The 24,532-nt window shown below is 39.5% G+C and overlaps 1 protein-coding gene across 1 annotated transcript in view; it reads left to right on the top strand.

Moving 5' to 3' along the window:
* SCFD2 (sec1 family domain containing 2) overlaps window positions 1-24,532 on the top strand; it is a 184,140-nt gene that overhangs the window by 46,275 nt on the left and 113,333 nt on the right. Inside the window, exon 4 of the mRNA XM_068186699.1 lies at window positions 1,229-1,404. Coding sequence (XP_068042800.1) covers window positions 1,229-1,404 — 176 coding nt within the window. The remainder of the gene's footprint in view (window positions 1-1,228; window positions 1,405-24,532) is intronic.

Here is a 24,532-nt window from a genome sequence, read left to right as displayed (position 1 = left end):
TTTACTCGCTGTTGGAATAATTTATTTGCCATTTAGATGATACTGAAAGGATGAAGGCAGATGGGGAGCCTTGTTAAGTGATGATATAACCAAACACAGAGAAGAAACACAGTGGCACTTTCACAAGATTTTTTCCTTTATGGAAAAATTCTGACTGAAATGATCAGTGTTGTAAGCTATGAACCACTGAGCATCAGGACACCCTCATGTCTCCCTGGCACCAAAGACTGTCCTATTTAAGTTAAAGGATCCTCCTCACTCTATCTCATATATCCCTGCTTTTTAGGTCTGGTTTGCTTGAGGAAGATGACTTGTTACAGGCAGATGCTTCCAGGAACCAGCCCTGGGCTGGGTCACAGTCCAGACTTGCAGCCAGGATGGATGGTGTTTTGACACCGTTTTTGCCCGCCTGTTGATGGCATGTGTAATTGCCATCTGGGGTGATTTTCTTGAGATAGATGAGCTGCCTTCCTTCCTGAAAGAGATCCTTTAAAAAATATAAATTGCTTGAGCAGTTCAGCTGGCATTTTAATGTTGGATGGAACAGCAGCAGCTAATCCTGTAGTGTTCATCAGACCCAAATGGTGCCCCTCATGCTCTTCTAATAAGAAGAGATCTACAGGACTGTGTATGGGCATTGGGGAGTTTATTTTCAAACAGCTGGCAAAATCATGCTGTGGTTACTGCATGTCAGAAACTGAAGGGTCACACCTTGGAAGTGTTCTTTCCAAGAAGAGCTCCAGAAATAAGTTCCTTGTGTCACTAACATTATATCTGTTTCTTGAGTCAAGACTAATCAAAAAATGCGCCCTCGGGAAGTGGTGAGAAGATTTGAATTTGCTGTTAGGTAAAAAGCTCACAAATTCCCATTGGACTTCTGGTAAAAACAGAAAGATTGTTTAGAAGTAGTCATCAAATATTATTTCCCTAGCTGAAATGAATGTCCCTCTTTGTCTGAAAACAAAAATATTATACTTTATGTCACCATCTGTTGTACATTTTTAAAAACCTGCCATATTACATACCTCAAGGCACATTTCATGGATGATGTAAGTCTTTGTCCCGACCTGTTGCTGCAGCTGAAACTCCCAGTGATTGCAGCAAAGCTAAGATCAGGCCCATAGTGGAGAGGCCTCTAAAGTTCTCTATAACCTTTTCACTCTAATTAAAAAAATTTAGTTTTGCCTTTATCTCCACTGAATGCTGTGTTCTGTTTTCCTTTCTACAGGCAGAGTCACCCCAGAACAGCTCAGCTCATACATTCAGCTTTTCCGAAACAATCTCAAAGCCTTGGAGAACCACTGTGGTCTTCTGCAGCTTGTGCTGGCCACAGTCCAGACTTTGAAGCACCCCCAGACTTCCAAATGGGACAATTTCCTTGCCTTTGAGCGATTACTTCTGCAGGTACACGTTATGTTTAATGGTTTGATTTCCCATTGCATTCTGTAGCTTGTATTTGTTCATGAGGAAGTGCGTTGGGATGTCTTGCTAAGGAGCTGTTTCTTATTACCAAATGGAAAAAAGGAATGGGAACCTACTTATTTATTGTTTTATAGCTGTGTCTAAGAAATTATGTAAACAAAAGAGTAGGCATTAAAGGTGAAGCATGTAAGTAATCTGAATTGGGTGACAGTTTTACATTTATATGAAGTTTCAAGAAGTTACAACTTCTGACGTTGCCTAGGATTTTTGTTATCATTATCGTTATTATCATTATTATCATTATTATCATCATTCTTGAGGTAACGTGCTGAAGCAGATGCAGAGAGGAGTTTGTTACTAGGTAAGTGTAAAACTTGTGTAATTTTCTGAGTTGGAAATTCCATGCACCAAGAGAGTGAGGTTTCTCTTGCTCGAAACTGTCATCTACCCTCAGTTGTTCCCACCACCACATTTTTTATGGCATCCTGTTTGTGACCACAGGATTATTTACATATCATTTTCTATCACATTTGGATTGCTCTCAGGAAATTAAGAGTTAGTGATATTTTGAACTTTATCCTACTAACCTTTGGAGATGTACCAAACAAAGGAGGAGCTTTTTCTAGGAACCTAGTAAAGCTAATTTCTGCTGAAGTTCACAGAAGGCTTAATATGTTTCTTCCTGTACTTTCTATTGTTTTAACCATCTTCTGAAACCCTAGCAAAAGGCATGTCTTGATGAGCAAACTCCTAATGAAGTTAATGAGTCAGCCTTAAATGAGTGAAAACCAGATACCTCTGTAAAATCAGGTGTCGAGGACAACCAACCAGTTTGATTCTCCTCATGGTCTCTGGCAGCAGGGTACAGCCACTGGTCCTTCAAGAAGAATATGCCCATACTTCATAGTTTTGTAGTCAATGGCTTCCTGCAAGGTTTGGAAAGCAAAAAGCTGCAAAACTTAGATAATAGCAAGCTCTTGTCTAAATTCATTTTCAAAATTATTGTCTCTTGTTAAGACTGAAATATTTTTGAGTATCATAGGCAACTTTCTTTCTCTATTAAAAAAAAAAAGAAAAATCCACACCTCAGGTAAAAAACTAATTCTAGCCATTTTTTAGTTTTTCTGTAGAGGATGGGACTGACAGCCCATTGTCCCCTTTTCTCTTCCACAGTGAGTCGTGTCACATAGCTCTTCTCAGAGGCTGGCTATGTTCCATCTTAAAACCAGTTCAGCTTTAGAATTAAAATAAAGCTGCAAGCTCAGCATAGTTTTCACAACAACAGACAGCTGCCTATATAAAAGCCATGCAGTAATACAGCAGGGAATGGGAAAACAGAGGTAAGGAACAACCAAACTATATATTTCATGAAAAAGAAATGTTTAACAAGCACTCTCATAATCGTAGGTGGCTTTGGATTATACCCTCTGCTTTCCACCCATCATATTAAGGTAAACTGTGTTAGCCAAAGCAAACTTTCTAGGCTAACATTTGTAACTGTTCCTTAAGCACATACTTGTTTTCAGTAGTTCAAACAACAGTTATTTCGAATTATATAGACTCTATTTGGAAGACAAAATCTGACAAGCATTATCTGCTCTGAGTGTGTGGCCTGTCTTTGAGCTGTTGACAGGGGTTTGTCGGGAGAGCAAAGTGTTGAGAGCCAGAAGACATTAGAGATGTTTTTATGTTAAAAAATTCAACCAGGACATTACTTTGTGAATGGTTGGTACATAGGACACTGCACTAAATTTGGTGCTGTGTTATTTTGTTTCAGCATTACTACTGAGAAATTCTTTAGCATATTTTTATGCTTCATATAGTTTAAAATAATAAATCTTAAAGAATCCTCAATAAAAAGTACTTGTTTTAACATGAAAGTAGTATTGTTTCTATTGTATATTGGAACAGCATGGAAGACAACTGCTTGTAAAAGATGTACTGGGACTAATATTGTTAGATTCTGACAATGTAGGAGTTCTAGATTTTCAGCTGATGGATGCATGTCAGACTCCAGCTGATGCTAAAGGAGATAATGCAGTAAAAACAGTTGATGTTAGACTCTCAGATTTCCCAAAAAAAAAAAAAAAATCTGCACAGTGTTGGAATTTCTATCATTACTGGATCTCTCTGATGACTCTCATGATTCTCTGCTTAGTCTATTTCATGCTTTTCAGAAAAAAACACTGTGTTAGTAAGAAACCTTTAGTCTAACTATTACACCGAGTAACCTTTTTGGTTTTTTCTTTTTCTCTCTGTTCCTTGATTTACCCTTTTCAATTGCAAGTACTCAGTTCAAAAAATGGTCTGCTAGAGGTCAAAACAGCCCACTTCTACTATTTTGTCATAACTAAAATCTCTACATTTTTCAGACTTATGTTGGCTCATGAAGTTTTTCACACCTGCAAGAAAGTTTGGTTTTGAATGAAGGTCTGCAAAGTAAGAAAGAGTGTTGCCACTCCATACATTTTAGCTATATTCCCCGTTCCTCTAAAATGTATATCTTTATTGCAGGCTTATTAAGCAGTATGGGATTTCTGCCTCCAAATTCAGTTTAAAACTAGCCAGCAGACAGTGTGAATAGGACCATAAATGTGCCCCAAGGGAAAGTGTTGTTCCTCTTTGAATGGCACTACTCTAAAATTGCTGAGGTTGGGTGCTGCCTCTTAGAATTTGCTGAATCCTTCTGGCATAACTTATTCTCAAGATTTAAGAGTAATTACTTGTCATACTGAGTAGAAGTCTATTTCATTAATATGCCCACCATTTAAATTCCAAGATTACGTTTTTTTCCAGTGACCTTTCCCAAAAGAGGAAGCTGTCTTTCTTCTTTAGGATGAGGACATTCTCTTCTTTTTTAAGATGTCTGGGGTAAACTTCCTTCCAAAACTGCAGAAATACCAGCATTGTTGTCTTAGAATAGCTGGATTGACAAAAATAAGGGTATCTGAAAGATTATTAAATTTATTGTTATTATAGTGTTGGAGAGGGAAATCTTGCTTCTTGAGATTTTTTGTGCCACAGAGTTTTTGCACCTGCTGTCCAACATTTCACAATTTCCTGGGAAATTAGACAGCTTCAGCATTGATGTAAAAACTTTGATGCTACCATTAGATCTCAGAACTGTCAAAATTTTGTTTTGTGATACTGATTAATGTCACATAATCTCAAGAGTAACTTGAATTAAATTCCTAATAAAGAATTCTGTAAAAACCTACAAACGAAACAAGTTCACAAAATCAATCCATAACCAAAAATTGTTAACACATGCACAGTTTCATCCTGTAGATCAGTGGCTATAACTACCTTTATGATGCCTATCTGACTTAAAGTCCTTTCAGCTACCATAAAAAAAGAGAACATTAACATTTTAGCAAAAGCAACTGGAATTTTTAGTCACTCCTGGTAGTAATACAAGTAAGTCAAATACTTTGGTGGTGGAAGCTGTGTACATAAAATTAGGTGGAGAGCTCTTGACAGTATAGTATTTTCATGTTTAAAATTCAAAGTACTAATTAGTACTAATCTGGTGCTGTAAAATTTGTCAGAATACAGATTTTATTGTTGTCCTTGGTGTCTTGAGAAACAGAAAGTATAAACATGTTTTTAAGGAAACAGACTTAATGCCAGATGTCATTCCAATGTTTTTATTTTCCTTTTGGCAGAAAGTGGTTATGAGTTTCATCAATTACATCGTTTTCTTAGGAATATTAGCGTTCAAACTCAGGAAAAAACAAGTGGAAAAATCTCAGTACTGCTGAGTATTTTATATTGTAGTTAATTTTTCAGTAGCAAGATCTGATAGCTGGGGTGTTAGTCATCCTGTGCTGTGATTCTCTACCATTTTTACAAATGTAAGGTACACGACTCATTACTTGATCAAGGGTGACATTAGTATTTATTTGCACATAATAGGTTAGGCGTTCCTCACACACACATGCCTGCACAGAATCCTTTGCCAATAAATTTGAAAACTCTTAAGAGAGCTTACAAATTTTCCCTGCCTAGAACTCAATGTAGTTTTCAGACTGCTCAGCTTTCTACAGGATACAGTAGTTACTAGGTAAATTTATTGACTCTAAACTGGTGTAAATCAAGAGCTTAAGCATGGGCTTCAGTCTGCTGAAGCAAGCAGTTTACTAGAAAGTGAGAAAATAGAAAAGATTTTGTAGTACTTGCTCTTGCTCTGCAAGAATAAATAATTCATAGGTCAGCTATTGAGAGACCTTCACTTCCACATAGACTAGATTAAGATCAGTGACATTCCTTGTTATTATTTATATTGCTTATTCTATGTGTAATTTATAATTACATAACTCAGCTCAGTGCAATAAATTATCTTTTTGGTGGCCTACAATGTTGATCAGTTGATCTTTTCAGAAGAGATATTGCAACAGTGTTTGGAAAGAAGACCCATAGTGTTAGCTGCCCACAATTAGAGATATTACATTTTAAAAATAAATCTTGAAATTAGCTCAGTTACTTTTCAACATAAAGCTACATATGGAATGAATTGTCTTGGTGGGAGTCTTGCATGATACCATGGTGATTGCAAAGGTCATCCTCTGGAATTTGGTATCTTTTGGATGAGATTGCAGTTTGGACGCTGATACACATTCTGTCTTACCCAATTAAACAATCAAATGTAATTTGTTAATGAAGTGAAAACAGTCATGTATCAATTACTTAAGCTTCCAAATTATTTACCGTTAGTTCTTATTTAGCTGTCTGTGTGATAGACTTGCTGCATTTGCACTGTAGTCAACACCATTACAAGTAAACCCATTTATATGTGTGTATAAATTATTTTCTTCTATGTGTGGCTACCATATCACATGGGAATTAAGGCTATTTTTCAGTATTCTTGTCAAAGAAATGTGTTTGCATTTGGTCTGAATATCGCCAAGTATTGCCATTATGGCTCTCATTTAAAACACAAAGATGTCCCTCCCTCACTCTGTGAAAGGGCTAATATTTTGTATCCAGACACAGGTCACCTAGAACCACTAAATGAAGAAATGGCTTTCTTAAATGTACAAATGTCAACATCTGTAAAACTTTTAAAGCCTTGTGGGAAGAGGCTAAACATATTAAGTCAATTGGAACTGTTAAATTAATGTTCTGTGTACAAAACCAGAATACTTATTGTAAAATAAAAGAATCCCAATGTATAAATTATTGCAATAGGAGCCAGCTTTTCAGGGGGGAAAGCAGAAAACCACTCTCACCCCCTCTAGACAAATGCACTTTCTCTTGTTAGAGATTTAAGCAATGAATACCTCGTGCTTGCCAGTTTTTTAGATAGCGTGTTGTGATTACATGGCAGCTGCTATCTGGTTAAGCCATTACTCTGTGTCCTATGCACACTCGCCACCAGTGAAACCCAGAGTCCTTCCCCAGTCCTGGGAATCCCTGTGCAGAGCTAGGGCCCTGCATGTCTTTCATGGCTGAAAGAATGTCAGCCATTCTTTCTCCTCTGTGGCTTTTCTCCTTAAAATGTAACATTAACCCCTTACTTTCTGTAAGAGTTAATATTAACTGTGCCAAAAGGCAGGTGCCCTCAGTCCCTGCCAGTGTATGCAGAGGAGTGGTGAGGAGACACAGTATTAACAACATTGAATAAATCATCATTTATTCTTACACTGACAATTGTGCTCCAAGAGGCAAAGCTTCTGTTGCATTTCTTTGCACTACACAGCGCTCCAGCAATAAGAGTTGCCTACTTCCTGGTTTCCTTTAGATACAGGATCTGGTTTCCAGTTTTCCAGAGTCTGCTTCTTAAGGAGATTGGTACCACCCTCACAAAAAAAAAAAAAAGGCCAAGTCCTACATGAAATGTGTTTTAAAAAGCATTTTTCCTACATGGCCATTGTCTCCAATAGACTGGACAAGTGTCATGGCTTATTAACCCGCAGAAAAACGGCATGCATTATTTTGGATCCAACACAGTGGAGGAGTACAGAACTCTTGGCCGCAGCATCTTTTATATTGGAAGGCAGGCACTTGTAAGCAATGCCTTTTTAGATGTGGCTTCTGTGGTCACAGGTAAGCAGTGTAAGACTGCAGATTCCTTTAGTTCATGTTTTTGCTTCTTAACCACAGAAATCCCATTAGCAATGCCCATTCATCAGCCTCCTGATGGACAAGTTAATTGTCAAGCTTTTGCTAAGTACTGAATCAAGTGTGTTTTTGTGGTGTTAAGCCTCTGCTAATAAGCTCATCAATTTGATGTTAATTGAGTGTTACTGGCAGGCAAAGTCATATATGAATAGAGATGGGAAAGTAGACAGCTCCATTTGTATTCTAGCATTTTATTTTGTATCAATTTCATTCATTATGCTACTCATAGTTATTTGATAAAAATACTTGTTCGGTGTAAATTTTTTTAATGCTTTCAGTCAAAATGGTTCATTCAGCTTGTCATAGGCTAGGTTAGAAAGGCACGGGGTTTATTTTGAGATGATATGTAGGATTTCTTAGCTAATAATTGTAATTGGATATTACCCTCTTTTTAGAGCCAGACTGTGTTTACCTTTGGATTTTTTTTGCTTTCAGTAACTATACTGTAGTCTTTAAGGAAATAAGCATTGCCTTAATTTTACAGCCCCTGTGTCCTCCCTCCCAACACATGCTCTTGTAATAATAATGAAGTCAACACCACAAAGCACAGTGTACAGTTAGAGCTTTATTCCTAGGAACTGCTCATCACTGTGTGTCTTAGTTCCAAGGCAGTAATCACCTCTCAAATCTCTTATCTGCAAACCAGTTTGGTAGTGCCAGCGCTGTATATATTGGTTTGAGTGAGATTATATTAGTCTGTCAGTTTGGTTTTCCTTCCTTTGGAGGATATACTTGATTATTTCCTACAGACTAGCAAGGCGAAAGCAGAGAAACAACACAGTTGAAAACTAGTGAAAACTTTACTGTGGGCAATATCTAAAATTAACAGTGGGGCTGCCACTGTTAATCTCCCCACCTTGATGAGTTATATTAACTTCCAACAGGCCCCCCACGCTTCCTTGGATCAGACATTTCTAGGCACATGGAGCATGCATAGACATAGAGGTGCACTTACTTTCAGTAGGAAAATGTATATTCTTTAATTTGATTTTACTTATTTGATGGAAAACAAGGTGAGCTTTCAGGCCAGCTGAGATCAGGGTGGTCTAGGACTTAACTTCTTTTTCTGACTTAAGATTTCGTCTTTTATGTGGTGAAGTGGAACTGGCAGTGTGTCGGAGAACACAGAGAGCTCTGTTGTTTTCAGTGAAAACCCCACCCCCAAAGGAAGCTACACAAAAAGACACTAGTACGTAACAAGCTGATTGTGGCTCGGTCCAGCTGTGGAGGCATGGTAGATTTTTGTTCATTATAAATTATAACCTAATTTTTTATAGATGTATAGACTTGAGTGCTATTGTTTGCTCATTTCCATCAAAGAAGGCAGGCTCAGCTCTCCTTCTCTAGGTTAGAAAAGCAAGCCATATTTGAAAGCAGCATGCAGATTTGGCCAGCAAAATACTAGTGGAATTTTACCTTTGCAGTAGGTAATGAAGAATAATTTTTAAAATCAAATCTGTACTTGCCAGTACTTATTGCCAGGCATTGTTTTGGAGTTGACCGGTTAGGTCTACTTAAAACAGAGTTGTTGCTCTAATTCTTCCCTCTTAGAGAGGTGTATAATTTTAGAATTTAATCCAAGAGATTACTACTATATCTGCTCTCCCACAGGTATGTGTAACAGACAAATGACTCAACCAGCTAGGTGTTTCCCACACATTCCTGAGTTTTCTTGGGAAATGAAGAGAGATTTTCCTCTAGGGGTTGTCTTTCTTTAGGTTTTGTCCAGTTCACGTCTCTTCAGCTAAGTTACCTTACATTGCCATGAAGTTTCTTTAGGGACTCTCGGTGTAAAAAGATGCCTCTTCAGAAGCCTCCCTGTTTCACCCCATGGCACCATCTTTGAGCAGAAGAACATTAAAGTCAGCACACCACAGACCTTGAAAAAGTGGATTTATGCTCAAAGCTGTCTGCTGACTGTGGTGTTCCTGGCTTGGTGCAGAGCAGTGTGAGAGCTGATACAAGACACACTGGTGTAATAAGACTGCTTGATTCTCATTTGGATCCCACCTTCCCCCAAAAAGCAGAAGGAAGTACTTGCTCCATGCCTAGAAATTACTTGCATTTCCTTATTCTGAAGCTTCTGTAGCATTGTAGATTCTGTGTTTACTCCTTTGTATATTTAATAAGAATGCTGTGGTAGGCATAGGAGAAAAAATTAAATTTCCTTCTGGATTTGCCCCCTGCACCACCTCATCCCAGATTGTTTTCCTTTGTGTGCCTTTAAAACAAATAGCATATGGTTCTGCAAGTGTTCCTGTAATTTAAAGTAGTGGTGTTGCCTGCAGAAATGAAGGGTACTTCATTTCATAAAACTTGTATGGTATTTTCTAATGAAATACGACAGCCCATTTGTGCAGCTGTGTCTAATAAGGCATGAATACATTTAACTGCTGTTTACGTCCTCACACTGTTTGTTTGAAGTACAGAAATGCTGTACAGTCACATTAAGCAATTCCGTATAGAAATCTAACTTGGACTGACTATTGATGGGAAGTATTTCATGATCTTGTAGCAGGTTAAAACATATGGTTGTAGTTACAATAAATAAATTACTTGGTCCATAAACCACTGCCATTCAGCACAACTGTCAGGTTGATGTAGGTTTATTCTTCAGGAAAATAAAATGTAGATAACAGATAAGTAATAAATTATAATCTGAGTCTCTGGGGAAGGGAAAAGTTTCAAATTCTCTTTAACGAGGGCACTTGGAAGAGAGGAAGAAAAGGTAATGTGCCAGAAATGAGAAACTCTCCAAACATGACTTAATTCTATTCATCAGTTTTTCTTCTAGTATTTCTTCCCTACCCATCCTCAAGTCTAGGGAAAATGAAATAGCTACTAAGCCGTAGGCAGCAAAGGATTCAGGCATTTGTCGTAGTTGCGTCTGATTTACCCTTGAATTGTACTGTTGCCTGTTCTGAATGGAGCAGAAATGTTTTTCTCTGATAAAAAATAAGGAGCATTTTCTTTCAGTTTTTAAAAATTGTCTCTGGCTTTATCTGAATTTCTTAACCCAGTATTCTTCTGCAACCCAGAGATAGGACAGTTGAATTTGGGAAGATGTAAATACTGTATTAAGATACCTGTAACTATTAATAGCTGTAGATATTAAATGTATCTGCTCAGAATATTGTTTTCCAGTAACAGTATCAGAGTGTGTTAACATAAAGGATCCCTGAGGAAGACTGGCACAGATCCTCAACTGCCTTTTTATTAACATATATTTTAATTATGGCTTTGGTGTCCCTGGTGACCAGGCTCTCACTGGCACTATTTTTTTTACATTCTGTTTCATTTTGAAAGTATATTTTTAAAAATCATTCAGTTTTACGTCTGTTTTAAGAGATATGGTTATGAAAAAACTCTGCAAGTCTCTGCTTATGTCACAAACAATGAATATTTAAAAAGCTTAAATTCTTGGTATCATGTAACACTACTTAAAGTTCATTATCTCTACTACACAGTAGCATCAGCTGGGCATAATTCTTCTGATTGTTACTATATGATACATAGGAATATATTTCAAATGTATGTTCTTCCACAAAAAAAAAAAAAAAAGAAAAAGAAAAAAAAAAGAAAAAAAAAAAGGGGAAAAAAATATAAAAAAAAGGTGGAAATCTCTCTTAGCTTTCTCACTTAATTTGATTATTCTGCCTCTGTCTGTGTAGGTTTTTTCCCCAGACTAAAAGTGTATTTTCTGATCAGATTATTTAATTTCTGGAATTCCACAAAAAAATACTCAGTGCTCAAGGAGTCAGTACACAGCATTCAAGTACTCTGAATTTCACAGTTCTGGAGAGCCTCTAGGACAATTCAGTTAGCACCTTCTGTGTCCCCTTATCTGCTGCTTCTCCAGGCTTGTCGTGGTGAGACCTTGGCTTTTGCCAAAGTTGTTGGAAATCTGTGCTTTTTCTCTGTCCTGGGGAAGACAAAGCTGTTTGAGAAGCTACCTACTGTAGGAGAGAAATGGTTCACAACATCTTCTCATTGCATCTACGGAGATGACAGCGGGTGCACGTGGACACGCGGTGCTGCTGCTGGAAGGGAGTGTCCCTCACTGGCACAGGCCAGGTTTGGCTTTGTCTACATGCTGGTTTAGTGTCATCTGCTTGTTCACTGCACAGAAGGGGTTGAATATACTGAAGACATATGTGCCCACATTTAATTTGTAGGGCTCTGACTGCAAGCATTGGCAACAAATGTATAGATTGGGAAGCCACTATGTGTTTTAGGGGAAGTCTGTTAGCAGCTTGCAAAAATTCAGTGTTTTGCTTTGGGTTCTGATTTCATCCAATTTTTGAGCTACATGGAATTAAATTTTTTCTCTTTATGAATTCACCCATGTAAAACTATCAGTTTTAAACATCAGCATCTGCAAATGGTTTTGTTGCCTCTGTAAAATTAATTGTTTTCTAGCCTATCACTGTGTGCATATGTGTTTTATCCATAGCCTGAGCAAGATCTCCTTCAGAAACGATCACCAGCAGAAAATGAATTGTTTCTTTAGTATCTGATGGGTAGACTTAGAGTAATAAAGATAAGCATGGAGTGGTGTGCCTCTTCTCATTATGTTTCCCTTCTGTAAGTCAAAAGAGGAGACACAGTTTTAAGACATCACTGAAGCACCCTTGCCTGGCACTAGTTTTGTTATCCTTTTCCTGCACGTGTTGTTCATAGGGGTTTTATTTTCATAAAATACAAAGAGGCAGAGGAAAGCTTTAAATCTTTTAAAATCTTTTAAATCTGAATTTTAATTGTTTCAGTTAGTAATGGCACAGGAATGGAGTCTCTTTATATAAAAATACAAAAGCTAGATGCTGTCTCACACAGGGAGAAACATATTTCAAGCAGATGGGCGTTCGAATGAGGATGGAAACAGCAACTCATGGATGACCAGGTGCTCAGTTTTTCTGTCTTGAAGAGCTAAAAATAATTTACATATTTTTGTTTTTAAAACATTTGCATGTCATCTTGGTGTGATTACTGGCACATGTTGTATTGATTCAACTTTATTGTCACATTATTCTTTCACATTCAAGGGTCACATGTGCTCCACATCTGGTGAACATTGAAAAAGCTTTTGAAAAGCATCACCATGTTTTTGTTCTTAGAAATGCTTATGACAAATATCACAGTCTGCTTCTGCTATTGGTTGCAAACAGGATGCACTAGGCTGTGCCTACTGTCCAGTTACAAAACCACCAATGATAACATAATACATTTCCTGTTAACTGAAGGGATTAACTGCTTGGCTATTGGTCCTTGTTCCTTGTACTAGAATGACTGATAGGAATGAACCTTTTTATAGTTATTCATGCTAAAATATAGTCTTGCTTTTGAGGAGAGCATGCTTTAAAAACCGCTAGCATAGAATTCAATGTCAGAAGTCACCAAGAAACTACTACTTAAAACATTCTGGAAAATGTTGAATGTTTTCCAACAGATCTGCCAGTGCAGTTCTGGTTTGGTACATTGCTCAGTGCATTTTGGAGTGTGACTGCATGACTATTTAGAACACTTCATGACAATGCCCTTGCATTTATCGTGAACATCTGATGGTGTGAAGTATGCTCATTGTGAACTCCATCTGTTTAGAATATACATTTCCCTGTACCAAACCAGTTGCATGCAAAGAAGACTGTGGTGTGCTTCTTGCACATTATTTATTATGTAGGGCAAAGTTAGACATCATGATTAGCATCTTCTTGCATTTCACCCTTAGGTGCATATTATATAAAATCTCATTTGGAGATACCTAAACCCAAAGTCAAACCTGAAACATGTTTAGTTGGGCTTAGAATGAAGGAGAAAATATTCTCTTGACTCAATAATGACCTTCATTTCTCTTTTGGGACTTGACTTCTGACACAGAGCGAAGGCCAAAATAAAACCCAGACTGAGTGAGGGCCATGACTTAAACCTGCTTTTAATTAAGCCTTGTAAAGAAGCTTTTCTGCTAAAACTCTCAGGTTGAAGAGTTCATGCAAAAAAACCTCCCTGTGGCTTATGAACAGCCAAAGTGGGGACATTCAAACATACAATTTTGAATAGTTTAATTCAGAAAAAATTCAAGTGAGAAAGTCCATATTATTCATTTAATGCAGTTTTTATCAGATCACTCCTTCTCCGGTTATTTTCTTTTTTCATTGTTCTGTGTGTTTCAGTTAAAACTGAATGCTGCTACAAGATGCTTTGATATGAACAAATATGAAAATGAAATTGTTTTGGTTTCCTTTTTTCCTAATTGCACATAAATCTGGCCCATTTCAGCTGGACACAGTTACAGCGCATTAGACATGTAATACACATTTCAAATCAGAATCCTTGTGCCAAGGCAAAGGTCAAAGTAATTTTCTTGTTTGTTTGTTTTTAAAGGGATTAAATAAATGTAATTTTACCACAAGGAAATTGACAGCGTCCATTGCTCACTTATGGCTTTGAAGTCCACATTTTAATGGGAGAGGGCAATCCTGTCTGGGTCAGTAGCAGGGATAATTTCAGAAGTAAAGGCTGTGTGTTTTCTGTGCAAAATGATGCTCTTTGTGCAAGATGTCTGCTAGATCACTTACACTATCAACCCCAGACAAGAGCTTATACCACATTAAAATAAAGCTGTGGCTTCAGTGACAGGCTGTAAACAAAAGGGGTGGGATACAGTTAATGGCAGTAGTGTAGTGCTAAAGAAAAATAAATAATTCCCTTTTACTTGCAACTGGCAAATGCCCAAATGCTGAAACATCATCAATCATCCTTGATGACTAGATGAGATCATAAACTGAATGAGGAAAAATAAACTTGAATTTAACTTAAATTGTGATTGGCACAGTAAAAATTAACTTTCACCCTAAAAAATGTTTTCTTCTTCCAAAACATTTCTAATTGCCGCCCTTCCCAACTTTTCCCCACCCATTGCAGGAGTTCCAAGTGCTCCTCACTGTTGGTAATGTTAGCCTTCCATGTCTGTTTCAGCATGTGCTTTTAGTTTTTTTTTTTTTTTGTTGAGAAGCAAGCTGCTTTTGCATTTCTTCCAAAAAAACATCTTAAGTGTAGTCTTCATATAAATACTGAACCTCATGTTATTCATAACCTCATAATTCACCAGTCTAGCAGCTGAATAATGTAGCAGGCATAAAAGACTGAGAAACAAAGGATATTATACAGACCAGGAGAGTCATTCTGACAAAAATATTTTGGGGAAAAACTTCCTGAGAAAACTACATTGAGTTTCTTTTTCAGTTCTTCACACATTACAGTTTATTATGAACAAAATGCACACTCTAGGGAACAGTTATGTAGTGTCAGGAAAACTGACTCGATAATTTAATTTTTACAGCTGTTTGTGTTTTGCACCGTGATTTTTTAAAAAGTGTTGCTATCATATCCCTGGAGAGAGTTGTTTGTTCTTCATGAGTGGATAGCTTTAAATATAAAAGTTAAGTTCTGGAAAGTTTGAGACCTGGTAGAAATAATACTAAAATTCCACCAATAGTATGAAGTCCTGACATTGTGAAGTCAGCTTTGGAGCTGTCAGGCTACAACACTATTTAAAATATTATCACAGTGTATCACTGCAGTGTATCACAAATATTGCAGTCAGGCAATGATTATTACTGATTATTTGGAAAACATCAGATGTGACTGGAAGAACTGGTTTGACACTGATTTTGATAAGCAGTAAGCAGGGAAATGTAGTTTTAGACCATTGGTTTAAAGGCAGTGTTACATCCTGGCTATTCATGGCACATACCAAGTAAATTGAGAATATCAGTCTCGTTCTTAGGAGTCTAATTGATGCCAAATTGGCAGAGATTGAGTAATATGGGAGCACAGGCTACCCCCTAACCTTCTGAGCTTTTGCATATTTGCTTTATCAGTTGTGTAGATAAGGTCTTTTGCCTCACCATGCTGTCAGTCTGGTCTTTGCTCTAAGATGAAAACATTGAATTTAATTATGTAGCATGGGCTTGGGTTCAGCCCTCCCCTGTGATATCAGATGTGTAAAGGGAACATCTGATGGTAATTAGTGTGTATTACTTGTGAGTGTTGGGGACAAACTATGTGAGCAGTCTTTTCAATAGATACGCTGAGAGATTGTTTTTTTCCTCCTTAATTAAAAAAAAGGCATAAATGGTGACATATTTCTGACTATGTTGTGTTAAAATGGTGGATCAGTCATGCTGTTTGTTTATTTATTTGCATAATAAGATTTGGGGGAAAATCTATTCTAGACTGAATTAAATTTCTGCCAGCATATGATGATGCCACTTTATTTTATGTGGAGAGAACTGTAAGCTGAGAACTTGTGATTTTGGAGGAACGACTTTCGAAGGCTCGCTGCTCATTGCAGCTTGGAGGGATGCAGCCAAAATAGTATTTTAACATTTTTTTTCTCCTGTTATACATGTCAGTTTTTTTTGTCTGTGTTGGCAGGATTCTCAGTTTGTGGATAGATGTTTATCCTTTTGTACATGATCATGTTCATGTAATCATTCTTGCCAGAAAGTGGAAACATAAGTACAGAAGGTTTTGAGACAGCCAGAGTAGTTTTCTGGACGTGGAAGATTTAATAGTAGTCAGTAGGGCATCTCAGTGGCCAGTGTAGGAGCATTTGCCTGTGAGAACTGTGGGCTTTGTGGCAGTGCTGCGCTGTTGTCAGGAGAGGGAAACATGACTGCCATGCATTAGGGCCACGTGGCCCTTCTAGAGCCACAGTGTTTTTTGAAAGGACCAATAGTAAAGGTTAATTGTAACGCGTTGTTCTGGAGTTTTTTGTTTCAGTTTCGCTCTATGAAGTTACCACATACTTTCCTTGAGTGGTTTGATATAGGCATTTAATAACCTTGTCTTCTCAATTAATGGTGTAGTTAGATGAGATATGTGGCTAGTGAAAAGTGTGAGCTAATTCAAGACTGAGAACTGGTGGAGTGGTTCTTTATGTCCAATTCCCAGTTATTTTGCAGTTGGCTCGGTGTTTGCTAGCCTGTGCTGAAAAGAAGAGCTGAAAAAAGATGGTTGTGCTGGTTCCAAGGAGAACTTCTATCAGCTGAAAGCTGAGTCAGCTCTTGCAAAGCCTACTGATACCTCAGTCTCAGGATAAAGAGCAAGTTTGGAACACCCCAGTTCTCCCAACATTTTTTCACATCAAGAAATTTTACCCATTGTTTTGCTGTTAGCAAAGGTGCTTTTGCTGTGTGGTTTCTACATTCCTACCTGCAGCATCAGAGCCTGTTCTGAATTTTGTGGCCATGGAAGTAAATATTCTACATTTAATTGCACTCTTTGCTGATAATAGCATGAAGTACTGGCTTTTGGAGCTCACCCTTCCTCTTTTCCTGATGTTTGGGTTATTATTGGTCATTTGACTGTTGATCAGTTACCTACTAGTTATTCTCAGGCTAAATGTTTTGCTTTTGGTGCAAATTTTGTTGCTCTGTGCCTGAGGATTTTAACAGCTTCACACCAAAAGTTGGTAGATCTGTGTATTGGAAGGATAAGGGTATGTTCTGAAGATCAGGTGAGTAACAAGTGTAACATCCATGAATTCAGCACTTCAGTTAAATGTAAAACACTGTTGTTCCTGTAGTAATCTAAAACTTTAGCAAGCTGGTTTTTGGTAAAATCAACAAGAATTAGTAACAGAGATTTCTTTTTTTTTTCCTGATAATAATTTTTTCTTTCAGTAACAGCAAATATATTTTTTTCATGTCTTTCACTTTACCCATGTGTACTAAAAGGTTGCAAGTTTTAAATTATCACTAAACTAGTAAAACAATCATTCTTATTCTTCAGTGATCTCTGGGAATCTGGTATCAGAAAGAAAGATTTCAGGAGACAACTCTCCTGCAGGAATGAAGAATTCTGATTACTTGTTTCAGAATATTTGTCCACTCTGTGGACTGGTTTGAGGGTCAAGATCTGGCAAAGAAATTTCACTCCCAAGGGAAGTAGAAGCTATTGAGGCCAGTGGGTAAATTTAAGTAGCTTCATTTTTCTTTTCTAATGCTTCTGCCGAGCATCATCTAAGCCCTCACAAAAGTTGTGCTAAATAAAAGGAAACTGATGTACTTTAAGTATACATTTGCCTTCAGTGGCTAATGGAACATTCACATCATCTTTCATTTCGGACATGAAGTATAGCAACTTCTGGTTTTTCTTCAAGGAATTTGGTTTGTCGAGGAAACATCTGGTTTATGTAAATGAGCAGGGAATTCGATACACGAGAAGATGATTGCAAAATAGCATCTACGTGGTCTCTGCATCAGTCATTCAGTTACCTTTTGCAAAAATAACCAGCTATTACATCTGTAATCGCTGTCCCTTTTTCTGTGTGCCGTGTTAATGAACATGTTTTGCTCCTACGAATTTAAAACAAATTTCAAAAAGGAGAATTAAGAAGAGAGCGAAGCAGCACGTCCGCAGCAGAAAGGACGCAGCAGGATTTTGCTGATGCCGGGGGCCGAGCTCGGCCGGGATCAGTTTTCCAGGCGGCGGCTCCGCGCCCGCGGCGCTCCAACAGCGCCGCCTGCAGGGCGCGGCCGCGGCCGGGGCGCCCGGAGCGCCGCCCGGAGCGCCGCCGCCGCCGGGAACCCCGCTGCCGCCCGGAGCGCCGCTGCCGCCGGGACCGCCCGCTGCCGCCCGGAGCGCCGCTGCCGCCCGGAGCGCCGCTGCGGCCCGGAGCGCCGCTGCCGCCCGGAGCGCCGCTGCCGCCGGGAGCGCCGCTGCCGCCCGGAGCGCCGCTGCCGCCGGGAACCCCGCTGCCGCCGGGAGCGCCGCTGCCGCCCGGAGCGCCGCTGCCGCCGGGAGCGAGAGCCCGGGGCTGTCCCCCCGTGGGGGCTCTCCTGCCCTGGGGGCTGTCCCCCCGTGGGCTCTGTCCCCCCGTGGGCGCTGTCCCCCCGTGGGAGCTGTCGCCCCGTGGGCGCTGTCCCCCCGTGGGCGCTGTCCCCCCGTGGGTGCTGTCCCCCCGTGGGCGCTGTCCCCCCGTGGGTGCTGTCCCCCCGTGGGCGCTGTCCCCCCGTGGGAGCTGTCGCCCCGTGGGCGCTGTCCCCCCGTGGGTGCTGTCCCCCCGTGGGCTCTGTCCCCCCGTGGGAGCTGTCGCCCCGTGGGCGCTGTCCCGCTGCTTCGCCTTCGTCGTCGCAGATCCGCTCCGCGCTCCAGCGTGCTGGGCTGCGGCGCTGCACGCCGGCCTCCTTCCACACCAGCGAAGGGGTCCGCGCGCTTCTCTTTGCTCTTCCGCACAAAGCGAGCTAGAAATTCGCCTTTATAAATTCAAACACAGAGAAACAGTTCTTGTGTTAAAGTTTAATTATTCTCAGTTCAGCTTTGTTCCGTCTCGGCCATGTTTTGGTGGCATTTCTCTTGCATGTTTTCTGATGTAGAGAAAAAAATCAAAACCCACTTATCACATGAATCATTGTTAAAGTCAGCAGTAGTCCGCTGTGTAAAATCTGCCAGTAAAAGCCGGGAGGATGGGGATTAAACCTGGAGCACATTAAATTAGTTCCAGTCTATCCCAAGCAGGCTCTGCATTGCTTGCTTAGGCAGGCAAAACGGAAACAGGCAGTTTATAACGAGGCTGGTTTAAAAACCGTGGGGTTCATTTGAAAAAGATTTATATCCTTCACTTATATAAACATTACAAACGTGGGCTGCAAGCAGGAGGCAAATCTTTATCAAAATCTCTTTAAGAGCTTTTTCATTGTGGATAAAATGGACAGCGTCTCCTCTTGTTTGAAGATTCGCCAGTGTCTGTACACTGATCTTTTTTCAGTGCTCTTACTAATTAAACTGTGACTCAGGGTAGAACAGCGAGACCACCAAGCAGTAGTTTGCTAGGGTCTGACAGAAGTGGCGATGACTGAGGTGGCAGAGGGACATTATCTAGAGGCAGGAGAAGAGATTGTCCCGAGACTAGTTTAGGATTTTTGTAGTGGTTACAAAAAAAAAAGAAGAAAAGGTGAAATTTTAAAGAGAAATGACTGTGTCTAGATTTATCTCCACCCACCCCCTTCCCATGCTGCTTTTCTTAAGCAGTAGCAGAGATATTTTGTGGAGTATGTGATCTTTGCTAGGGCCTGCAGCACTTTCTGTTGGGAAGATCAAAACATTTGCTCCAGGAAAACTAGAAGTAGTCTGGGATGTGAGGGTCCCGGGTGACAACTGGTTTGCTACTCACATGGTAGTGCTACTCACATGGTAACATTTCTGAGTAACTTAATTGCAATGATTTGTTTTGAAAGGTTATTTTTAGAAGGGGTAAACATACATCAGTGGAGTAAAAAAAAAATTATTTCTAGTAATAACACAGTTATTTCTAGCTGTTGCAATACCATTTTACTGCATTTAGGGTGCATTATAAGAGTTGTTGAGATCCTGGATTTAACAGAAAGTGCTTTTCATATTTCATTTTGATGTTAATAAACAGTGTCTAAAAGAGCTTTGCAATACTAGTCTGTCTTCCAAAATATGACCCAAGACTCAGATAAATGATTGAAAGTATTTTGTGCATTATAATATATAACTAAGGTACTCTGGATTCTCTCATCAAACTAGGGTGTCTCAGACCTCTTTTTTTTTGCTGTGGTGGTGTCTCCATACAGAATATCACTTATGGCCCAGAAGTCTGGTTGTCATGTCCTGAGAGCACACTGAAAGATGGCTTGTTAGAAAAGCAGAGTGCTGTGGAGTGATTTAAGAATTTTCTAGTAGTTCTTTAAGAAGAAATCTTGATTTTTCTGCTGTTACAGTAGTATGAGTATGCTACAATGGTAAAGGTTGAAAGCACTCCCTTCCTGAAGTGTGGGGAGCCAGATAAGAAGGAAAGAAATTGTATAGAAATGCTGTATTTTCTCTTTTGTAAGAGTTGTGCAAGGGAGACGGTGATACACAGACATACCCATACTGGCTTTTGAAAAAAGAAGCCAGTTGATGGTGAGCTCCGTCTTGTGACAGCTTGATGGCTATTGATGCTCACACTAAGTAGGCTACAGGGGGCTCAAGTCTGTCTCTTGTATTGGCATCAGCATACAATGCAGGTGGGGGCTGTAAAGGAAATTCTTAGCTACCCTGAATGTTGTTTCCCATATCCAGGCCTCAGCATCAGGCTATCAGAACACTCAGATTCACGACTGGTAGCATGGGAAGCTACCACTGCTTACAGGTGTGGAAAAGCAAAAAGCTCACGTTTGGACTTGGAGCTGAGCATTGGTCTCTAGAGGATCAGTCTGGTGCTGACCACTGGGCCAGGAGTCCTTTCTTTTCTACCAAAAATCACAATGGGTGGTTCACAACTGAAAAACATGTTGGAACCTCACTTTCTAGCACATACAGCTGAATTTGTGGGGTTTTTCTTTTGGGACTTTTTTTATATTGCATATAATAACCACTTTTTTTTTGCCTGTTAATGGAATCTGAATTGTGTTGTATTTCAGGGCATGTTGATACTCTCCTAAAATATGTTTTTTTTTTAAGTAGTTAACATAGAAGTAGCTTAAGCCAGATCTGGTCTTATCTTTAAAGTGGAGTATTTTTTTTTTCCTGTTAAAATGAGGTGGAATATACATTTGCCCACCTCTCTAGAGTGAAACTTGGAACATAAATGCTTTCTGCATGAAGCAACTAAGAAATATATATGAAAATAACTGAAAACTTCTGAAATCCTTAAATGTTTGGAATGGCATGCATGATTTGAGTGGTTTTAGATATTAGGACCAGATGTCCTGTGCTCCAGTGGTCTCCCTTTGTGCAAGTGGGGTATCATGAGGGACAGCTATGCTGACTCAGGCGTTTGGCTGAGTGGGAGGGAAATCCCAGGGGACAAAAAGTGGGATTGTTTTTCTAGTTGTAGCTCATTCTGGACAAACGGATGGGGAGGAGGTGTGGCAGGAGCAATCCCCAGCAGCCAGGATGCCCTCACATGGCCCTTGCAGCTGGCAGTGGGAAAGGTCTGACATCTTTTCCATCCAGGGCAAGGGGCCAACAGCAGAACCCCTGCTAGTGCCACCCAGCTGGCCTGGCTCCACGTGGGGATGATGGGAATGCTGAAAGGAACCAAAAGAGGAGAGGACTTGCCACATGCCAACCAAAGGAAGGGCACGTGGGCCAAGAGGCAAAGGACATCATGACTGACAAGCAGGTGTTGCATGTATTCTCCAGTAATGATCATCCTAAGAATTCATATACCCACACCAGCCCTGGCTGTGCAGTCTGCTCACTGCAGCTGAATACCAGCACAGAAGATTCTTGCCCAGCTAGTGAGCTGAAGAAACAGCTTGTAGGTGGTTGAGTTAAATTGTGCTTGAAAAGAGAACTCTTAGCTTCTAGAGCAGGAAAGCGTTTCCAAGATGGGATGAGAAGATTAAAATAGTGGGATTTCAATAGTGTTTCACTATAATTGTCATTTTGCCTATGCATGTATTTCACTTGATGTTTAATATTATACACATGCTGAGTTGTTGTTGTTGCTGCAGTTCACACATTTATAGGGAAAAAATGTCCTTTTCTTTGGAGTATCACTGTTCTGCCATCTGCTGCTCTCTGAAAGATGATTAGTTTTTCATGATAAGAAAAAACTGGACAGGAAAATTAAAGTTTTAACCTGACACATTTCATAGGATGGAATGAGATATGGTTGTATAATTAGCTTTCTTTTATTCTCCCCAACCTGAAGAGGAAAAAAAATTGTTCTTCTGTGTGCAAATCGTGCTGCAGTGAGCATCCTTCAATGAAGATGTCCTGTGAATGAAAGATTCCTTCCACACACAAAAATGAACCAGGCATTCCTAAGTTATAAACTTACTTATGCGTATGACATCTGCCTTTAATCACCATGAAAGGCTGAATCCTGCTTGAAGCATAGTGAGCCTTGTACAAGGGCTAGAAAAGTCAGAACTCCACTGTGATAACATTTACTGTACTGATCAACAGCCCTGGTGCTTTGCAGCAGAATGGTAATCTGCCTGTATGTGTCTTTGTGTTGCCATTGTGTCTCCTTCCTGTGCTTCCAGCTGGGGCTGTGGACAGAGCAGTGGGATCTCCTTTGCAAACCTCCCATGTCCATATATTTTTATCTATTATGTCTTTGTCTATCTGCAAACCAAGGTGTAAAATATTTCAAATACAATGCAAAATATTTTCAAATTAGCTACTGCCTAAATTTCTATAACAACACGATCTGGCATCTAGTCTCATACAACCATCTCATGCAAGTTGATGTTTTAAATGTCTTTTGAGTTTCTTGACATGTAGGAGCTTCAGTCACTAGTATTTTAATAAATACTAGTTTTTGGTAGATGTGTTTGTGTTAGTGGTAGATTTTCACCAAGTTTCTTGGCCGCTTTTTTAAAAAATAAAGGAGCAAAATAGAAGGGATAGGGAGAGTGAATGCTGCTTTGCTCAGATCTGTATCCATTTCCATTGAAATAGCCAACAGAAAGTTGAATCTCAGGGATACTGCAAAATGGATTATGTTCTGGTCAAGATAGTACCCCCATGCAGCATATTTTATGTAAAAGTATGATCTCTAAGCATCACTAAAAGATATCAGGTGTATGTTTGGCCCAACCTCAGTTCAAATCATTACTTGAGTGATGCTTTGGTGCAAACTGGCATTGTGGCTTGTGGTAATGTATGATTGATATGCTGGTTGTCTGTTAATATCAACCTTGTAGGGGCAGAAGTTGGCTGGATTTATTTTAAAAATTCTGATGGCAAGATAACACACTTAAACACAAAAAAACAGAAAACAAATGTCTTTCAAATGGACCCAAACAGTCATGCAGGCTCCAAACTCCTTTTGTTTTTCATATGACTGGTTTTGCCATTTTACCCTCTGCCCCAGCCCTCATTTTGCATTTCTGGTACCAGTGTCCACCATGGTGTGACCCATCACCAAAAGCCTGGAGGTTTTCCTGCAACCCTGAGGAGTTTCTGGAACATTTGGTGTAAGATTAACATAGGACTGAAGGAGGATGCATAAAATGAAGGTTTGAGAGAAAAGTTATGCTAGAAAACACAAGAATGTGAAGGAAAAGAACAAGATGGGCTTGTTTTGACTGTCAGTTTCCTTTTATGACTCACTGCTTACAGCCTTCATACATGTGTTGCCTGCATCCTTTCTGCAGTTTCTGAAATATTTTCCCCTCACAGTTCACAATTCCTTTCACTGCAATCAAGAACCATGCTAAACAGTTTATAGTTTTATTCACCAAATGTATTTGATGCACAGTATTCTATTCCATAAGACCACTGAGTCTGTGCTTTCTGCTTGTTTCCTGCCCTTTCATCCTCCAAAGTCTTTGTGAAATGTGCACACCGCTGAGAACATCCTCACCAACTTGAGAACTGGAAAAATCATAGTTTCAACTTCCCTCATGCCTCATGTGCCTTTCTTGACTAGATTCAAGAGCTGTCTCATACTCTGAAATTTTCTTCTGCCCAAAGAGACGTACATAAACTGTTATTCTTCCCTTTGATAAGGAACTGTCTCCCACTATGAAATTTACCCTTTCAGTTGTTTTGTAACTCCTTTCGATGGTATCTCTAGTTTTTCACATCCTCTTTGAAATATGGACTCTAGGACTTGGCCTGATACATAGGAATTGATCCTGGCAGTGCCACATACTGTATGTAGTAAACCTGCTTTCCTACTTCTGTCCCACGGATACTGTATTTTATAGTTATGTTGGTCCTTTTGCCTTGGCCTTGAGGTGAGTATGTTTATTACAGATTGGATCAAACATGCAGCTGAGCTAGTTTGTTTAACAAAAAAAGTTCACTTCTGCTCAAAAGCAGCTGCCTACAGAAGATTAAGAGAAGAGGACAAGGTAATATGATATTCTCCCTGTTCCAACCTTTATGAGTTCTGTAACAGTTGTGGTTCCTGTGTATTTACTAATAATTGATGGAATTTTTTTCCCCTGTGAGATTTCCCATCATCTTTGCGAGCCCGAGTAAGAATTTAGCAGCACAACAACATTTGGCAAGAAGCTCC

Source organism: Anomalospiza imberbis, chromosome 4 (assembly GCF_031753505.1).
Source record: "Anomalospiza imberbis isolate Cuckoo-Finch-1a 21T00152 chromosome 4, ASM3175350v1, whole genome shotgun sequence".
Classification (NCBI taxonomy): domain Eukaryota; kingdom Metazoa; phylum Chordata; class Aves; order Passeriformes; family Viduidae; genus Anomalospiza; species Anomalospiza imberbis.
Note: the sequence above shows the minus strand (reverse complement) of the source record. Positions and strands in the feature narration are given on the sequence as shown.